At 42.0% G+C, this 7,347-nt stretch overlaps 1 protein-coding gene across 1 annotated transcript; it reads right to left on the bottom strand.

Annotated features, from left to right (window-relative positions):
* Nucleotides 1-1,159: 1,159 nt before the first annotated feature.
* On the bottom strand, nt 1,160-4,490 carry zgc:162592 (uncharacterized protein LOC561993 homolog). Its single transcript, XM_048263291.1, has 2 exons — nt 3,511-4,490; nt 1,160-2,788 (listed from the first exon to the last, which is right to left on the bottom strand). The coding sequence occupies exons 1-2, from the start codon at nt 4,325-4,327 to the stop codon at nt 2,478-2,480; spliced, it is 1,128 nt and encodes a 375-aa protein (XP_048119248.1). The 5' UTR covers nt 4,328-4,490; the 3' UTR covers nt 1,160-2,477.
* Nucleotides 4,491-7,347: the final 2,857 nt, after the last annotated feature.

Here is a 7,347-nt window from a genome sequence, read left to right as displayed (position 1 = left end):
TGCAGATCAGGGCTCATAGAAGGCCACTTCAGAATAACCCAATTTTAAAAGGACTATTGGTGGTTGTTCTGCACATGGAGCTGATGTCTTGATATAAATGTTCCCGTTTCATCCCATCAATCCTAAAGACATTTCTCCCAGAAGGACTGTGATGTCTCCATATGCATTTTAGCTGTTCCAGAAAATGTTCAATTCTCGCCTCAGAAAAAAAAACCCTGACCACTTGCACTGATTTTGGGATATGGATCTAAGAATAAGACATTTGTATACACTTACCATTGTAAATCATCATAGCCATGCAAGGTGTCCAACATGCATAATAGACGGCCATCACTGGTACAAGCACACGGGATGCCACGTTAGGCCTGTTGCGTCCATTCAGATAACTCTTACTCAGTTTCACCTGTTGTCGCTTGGCTGCGCACCAAAGTCTCAGATTGCAATAGGTCATAACAATTGAGCATGGGAAGAAAATACATCCTGTCAAGCTCAACGAGTAGGCAACATTGCTGGAGTAAAATGGTTTGCAGACCAGTGATGCTGTGGAGAAGTGTACTTCAATAATTCCCTCAGGTAAAGAAATAGACCTCCTAAAGACATTTCTCCCAGAAGTTTCCTCTGGCACTTTGTCCTCCAATTTGCACATCGTTCTTATCAGTCTCGGGTTAAGTTTTCTTTTGCGGTCACGTCCAGGGAGGTTGGCTATTGGTCTAATATACATCAGTGATAATAATTAAGGTGAAAGATTTACTTTAAAACAATATTTTTTAGGGGCACTAACAAAATTGTCAAGGCCATTTTAGATCTACTCAAACGTGTTTTTGTTTTATGCCACTACATACCAATGGCATGCAGCTATGAGAAACTTACTTTGAATTTCATCACTTTTATGAAGCATTCTTTCAATGCGCTGAAAGGGTACCATCAAATTTGGCAACTCTACATCATGAGATTAGGACTTGCTGAAGCTTAGTTGAATTTCCTGAGGTGCATTCAAAAATTGTGCTATGAAAAATTAAACAAAATTCCATTTCTAGTAAATGACAGTCTTTTTCAACTAATACCTTATGTAAGAGTTTCTTCATGTTTAACATGAAGAAAAACAGCCATATTAAATAATGTTAACGAATCAGATTCATAGGCAAAATGCATTGCAGACTTAAATAAACAAAACTTTATTTCACAATTAAATGTCTAGATAACAAACTGCAAATGTTAACAATATTCGTTTGTTTTCCATATAAATATAAAATTCAGTATGTACAATACATTGTGGATGACTTTTTACAAAATAAGTGTTCTAAATAAACATCATGAGGGCACAGGTAAAACAACATAGATACAGACCCATCTTAACAAGTCAAGCTACCAAACCATTTTATGTTTAAACAAAACACCCACTGATAACATAACATTATTGTTAGGGAAATACACTTATTTACAAATATACACATAATTAACAATAGGCCCTATTTTGAGACACACAGGCATGAAGTCACGTGGCTACCATAAACGGTTTTGGCTGTCAGATCACAGGACAACTGATGTTACAAACAGCAAGTAAATGGGTAAGTAGGATGATGCAAAGCAAATCAAAAAATGAAAAGAACAATCAGCATGGTAAAAGTAAACAACCCTAATTAGCAAGACAAAAAAGCTTTAGGAGTGTTGACGTGGAACCACCTTAGTGACAACTAGCATGCAGTCTTCAATAGAACAAGAAAGAGTACCTCCCACACACAGTTGCACTGACCTTTATACACTGAAACTGCCTAATTGCTTTTCCTTTTGCATAAATTGCAATGTCGAGGCTTAAAGGTTAAACTTGCCAGGTTGCCAGCGAGCTTGGGTCTTCTGCATCAAACTGATGAAGCTGGAGATTGTGGTCCTCACACAGCTATCTGGAAGTACTGCCACCAATATCTGTGATTATTTGCCAGCTTAATTTGGGAAGTTTGCTTTCAGTGTTTGCTGTTGTGTTATGAGGACTTCCCAGAGGCAGAAGGTGTCAGTCAGGATTTGAAGTTATTTAAAAGAATAAACTATCACTATAGTACGTGGAGATCTTTACAAACAGTAAAGCTTTAAACTAAAAGAGGGGAAAAATAAACAAAATAAAATAAAACAGGTATTCTGGGATATCTTTCTGATTGGAAGAACTTTGACAGCTTCACAAATATGAAAATATCTAAAAAATAAAAATAGGATTTTTGGATAAGAAATGCTGAAAACTTTGCCTGAATCCAGACCAGAAAAAAGAAACAGTAAAAGCATACAGCAAGACCAGCGCTAGGAGAAGAAAAACTGGAGCTCTGGCTAACCTTAGCCTCAATAAGTCCCTGATGACACCATTCTGCTCTGCAGATAATGGTGGATGTTCAGCCTTTTAGAGAGGAATATTTGGCATTGACTCCATGGAGGTTGAGTGGTGTTTTTCAGTGTGTCCAGTCCACTTCATGACCGCCAACTCCTTGTCTCTAGACGTGAGTATCAGCGGCCAGTGTTAGTAGTGTACACGTGGAGGAAATGCTAGAGGCACGTTCCTGGAGAGTGTTGTTGTTGTTCCACATTCTGTGGACCTCATGGACTCCTGTACTGGACATGCACCCCATTGCCTTGCTCATTTCTGGACAGAGACTCCAGAAGAGTCGTGCTACAATGGTGCGAAACTTTCTTCGGAAGCTCTGGTTGATCCAGAAGTAGAAGATACAGTTCAGGAAACCATTAGAGGTGGGTAACCACACAGCCACAAACTCCATCCACTCTGAGACAGTACAGCCAGAGATGGCTGAAAAAAGCAAAAGGCACAATTATCTCCGTTCTCATGTACACTGTTTATGCAATACTGTCAGGTGGACAGATAAAGCCACATGATGTCCATTTCCCTGTGTGGAGTTTCTCTGGGAATACTGAAGGGAGGGGTGAGCTGCCTCTGGTGTTTCATTTGATCCTTGGTTAAAATATAATGCATGTCGGTTTGGACAAAAGCTTCTGCTAATAAATGTAAACATAAACATAAACACAACTTCCTGCACATTTGCTGACTTTTCCTTTAATTGGAGGAACACAGTGGCCAAGTCAAGTAGGAGTGTGAGTTCAAGGGACATAGGGGCAGGGCCTGAAGTCACTCTGAAGGTGTTTACAGGTCCAGCTATTTATAGTCAGCAGCAGATGCTAAAAAGTACTCCAACAAAAGGCAGTGATCTATGAGCATGTAGACCAGTGAAACCTAGAAACATTCAGATAATTTAAATAGAATTCAGGTCTAGAAAATGTTCAATTCTCTCCTCAAAAAAGAAACCCTGATAACCACTTGCACTGCTTTCGGGATGAGGATCTAAGAATAAGATTTTTGTATACAAGGAAGTTTATTGTCACATGCATATAGTTACTGGAAGTAAGAAATGCAGTGAAATTATGTCTGGTGTCAGCCTATTTGTGCATTTGGGGGGTGTAAAAAGTCCAGTAGAAGAGGGGTTTAGTAGATTAAGTGGCAAGATTTACACTTACCATTGTAAATCATCATAGCCATGCAAGGTGTCCAACATGCATAATAGACGGTCATCACTGGTACAAGCACACGGGATGCCACGTTAGGCCTGTTGCGTCCATTCAGATAACTCTTACTCAGTTTCACCTGTTGTCGCTTGGCTGCGCACCAAAGTCTCAGATTGCAATAGGTCATAACAATTGAGCATGGGAAGAAAATACATCCTGTCAAGCTCAACGAGTAGGCAACATTGCTGGAGTAAAATGGTTTGCAGACCAGTGATGCTGTGGAGAAGTGTACTTCAATAATTCCCTCAGGTAAAGAAATGGGCAAAAGTAACACGGGCGGGAAAAGCCATGCGAAGGCAATCAAGTACAATGCACGTCTCCTTGTCATTAAAGATGTGTATCTCAGCGGATAAAATACAGCGAGGTACCTCTCAAAACTTATAGTGGCCAGTGTGTACATACAGGTAGAGTACACCGTTGCGTTGAAAAACGCTACCACGTGACAGAATGTGTCGGGCCCCAAACTCGAGTCCTTAATTAGGCTTACGCAGAGATTTAAAGGCATCACAATGAGACCAAACGCGGAATCAGCCCCAGTTAAAGACAACAGAAAGTATCTGGAGTTCCTTGACCATCCAGCCACTGAAGAAGATATGACAGAAATGACAGCAATGTTTCCCAGTGTGACCATTACTCCTAGAACTAGAATAATCACTATCTTGAAAGGTCGATGTGCCAACTCCATTGCTCGATGGCCGTCGTCCATGCTCGTGAGATTATACTCATTATCACTGGTTCCCGACACGGACACATTCTGCCACTCCAGCATGGTTGCTTATTCCAAATCAATTATCATTTACATGACTGCGTATCATTGTCTAAAACTCTAAGAAACCAAATCTCCGTGGATCCGGCTAGCCTCTATTGTCGAAGACACTTTTGCATGACAGTTAAGTATTCCCCATTAACCGCAAAGAACTCACCTGGCTAGATAACGTGACGTCACACGTCTACTAATTGATGAACTTCCCTAAACATATGTAGGCCTATAACAGGCAGCTGGACTTCTTTTCAAATTGATACGTAATTGATGGAAAATTTGATGTAGGTTAAGGGATTTGAAACGAATGCCCTTTGTTTAAGTTAAAGTGTTATTTCGATTTAGCCAGCTTCTGCCTCTGCTTCTTGTTGGTGCCCCCATCCCAATCCTCCCCCACCTTTCTTGCAGCCCTTGCCACTTAATCTACTAAACCCCTCTTCTACTGCACCCCCCCCCCCCCCCCCCCATAAATGCACAAATAGGCTGACACCAGACATAATTTCACTGCATTTCTTACATCCAGTAACTATATGCATGTGACAATAAACTTCCTTGTATCCTTGTATCCTTGCATGATTTGGGCATTAGGCTGTTTTATGAGGCCCAGCATGCTCACCCTGTAGGGGAAACAGAGGTAATATATGCTCTAGTATTTTAAGCACATTATCTAGGCTACTTTATTTGTGCCTATTTGGGGAGGATGTCACTGGTAGGCTATCCTTTGGACCCTGCATAATATAACTTTATATGAGCAATAATTCCTTAATATTTCAGATGAATAGTGAGCATTCTGGATGGATATTTTGTTTCATGTGTGTCAGTATTCCCACATCTAAAACCACTAAGAAATATAATAAATTACTGATCCCCCCCCCCCCACCCCCATCTCTCAATAAAGTATCTATCTATCTATCTATCTATCTATCTATCTCTATCTCTTAAGCATTTTTGTTCCAATCTGATGCCAAATACTGAACTTTGCCCAGGTACAACATTTGAGTGCTTTGTTAAGAATGCATGTTTACATGTAGGCCTTGTATGAAACTTGTTGATCTGAGAGCTAGAGCTCTGATAACTTGTGTTTCGTAGGCTACCTACATCATTAAAAGATCATCGCAATTCATGGGGATGAAGGGGGTCTTCGGGTGAGTAAATCAATTTAAATGTTGCATTATGGTACTCCACTTCACTCATTATGCAAGACTGATATTGTTTTTAGTGGAAATAACTGTGTAGCTCCCATGTGCCCTATTATAACTTCTCCCTTTGTGTTCCGTGGTAATCTTTCAAAACTAAAAAAATGGCATTGCTACGGAGTAATTGATTATGCTTATGTGAAATGTATGTGACTGTTATGCCATTATCTGATTTGTGTCGTGTGTGAATTACATTTGGGGTCCTCTGTGTCAGCAAGCTGCACTCAGAGGCATTTGACCTTTGGCCATTTTTAGAGGCATCACATTCAAGAATCTATACTGTCTGAAAATATGTCTGCATTGTTTAGTTCTTAACAATGGGCTTCACATTTAGATATAGGCCTAGGTCTTCATCTCACACAATAAATAATTCTCTCTCTTTCTCTCTGCCCAGCTGAGGTTGAGTATGGAAGGCATAGTGCCGGCCCCAGTATCAGGTGTGACCTACAGAGCAGCGATGCTTCCTAAAGGAGGGTTTTTAATGAGGCAGGATCGAGTGCAGTGCACCTGAGCTCCTGACAGCTTGCCGGTCACCCCTGGAAGTGGCCCGAGCAGAGGCGCAGCTCGGCAAAGACATTAGGCCTAGCGAGTGGCCGACAAATCAACCGTCTCTTTCTGCCTCGGAAACACCCCCTGATACAGAGCCAGCGGGGCCGTGGTGGTGTTCATTAGGCTCGTGACAAGTGCATATATCAAAGGTATTTTTATCAAAGGTATTCCATTAGCGGTTGGCTTTGCTGGTTCGGTGCCTCGGTGCCAATGAGTCCGGTAGCTGCGCCTGGGTCTGCCTGCATGTGTGAGCGAGCAGCGACCCCCGCGGAGAGGTGTTCAGAGTGTGACTCGGTGCGTGAAGCATATGCTATCACCTCTCGCCTCCGCTCGACCACACAGTGCTCCATGAGCACCCTCAGAACCCCACGTCTTGCGTCTAATGGGCTCAGTCGTTCACTGTTAGATTATGTAATGCCATACATTATTCTGTAGGGCCTGACTCTGTGTAGGATACAATCCCAGAGTTTTCATCTGGTCTCATCTGGGCATTCCATATCCAATCCAAAAAGATTACGGAAATATGAACAGTCATTCATATGAATGATGTGGAATGTTGTAAAATATGGGAGCAGTTGTGAATGAAGTTATGTATCCCTTTGAGTAGACAGTGTGCTGTCAGATACAATACTCAATGGACAGCAGTCTGCGTATTGAGTTGTTTTCTGCTGTGGCTTTCTTGAAGTGTAGGAGCTATTTCTGTACAGTGTTTGCACAAGCAGTGTATCAGAAATCCTTACGCCAGGGATGCAGGCCTCTCATATCTATTAGCATCATCCAGTCTCTTATGAAGGGGACTTTTGGAGATGTAGGCATGCTGTAGTGGAGTACAAAGAGGACACTAGAAAGAGCAAGAAATAAATCTGCATAATGATGTGCAAACCCGATAAACACGGACGTCCCCCGGACCTCATGCCGACATTCACGACGTCCCCGATTGGTCCCGAACGTCATCTTCTCTAGCGGACGTTCCGGTGACCTTATTGACGTCCGGAGCAAGTTATCGTTTGGTTATTGCGTGACGTCCGGTGCAGGACTTTCTGGGGACGTCACCGTCAGGTCCCTCAGATGACATTTGCATTTGGTAATTTCAAATACCTCCTAAGGACCCGACAATAACGTTATACCGGGGACATGGGGGGGACGTTTGTTTATTCACACATGGCAGCGGAGTTGAGAGCGTTCTGGCTACCGCCTGCAGGACGGAGACATCACATCCATGCACGACTTCACGTTACACGTCTGGGGATGATTAAAGTATCTGTCTATCTAGTCTCTAGCAGT

Source organism: Alosa alosa, chromosome 14, assembly GCF_017589495.1.
Source record: "Alosa alosa isolate M-15738 ecotype Scorff River chromosome 14, AALO_Geno_1.1, whole genome shotgun sequence".
NCBI lineage: Eukaryota > Metazoa > Chordata > Actinopteri > Clupeiformes > Clupeidae > Alosa > Alosa alosa.
Note: the sequence above shows the minus strand (reverse complement) of the source record. Positions and strands in the feature narration are given on the sequence as shown.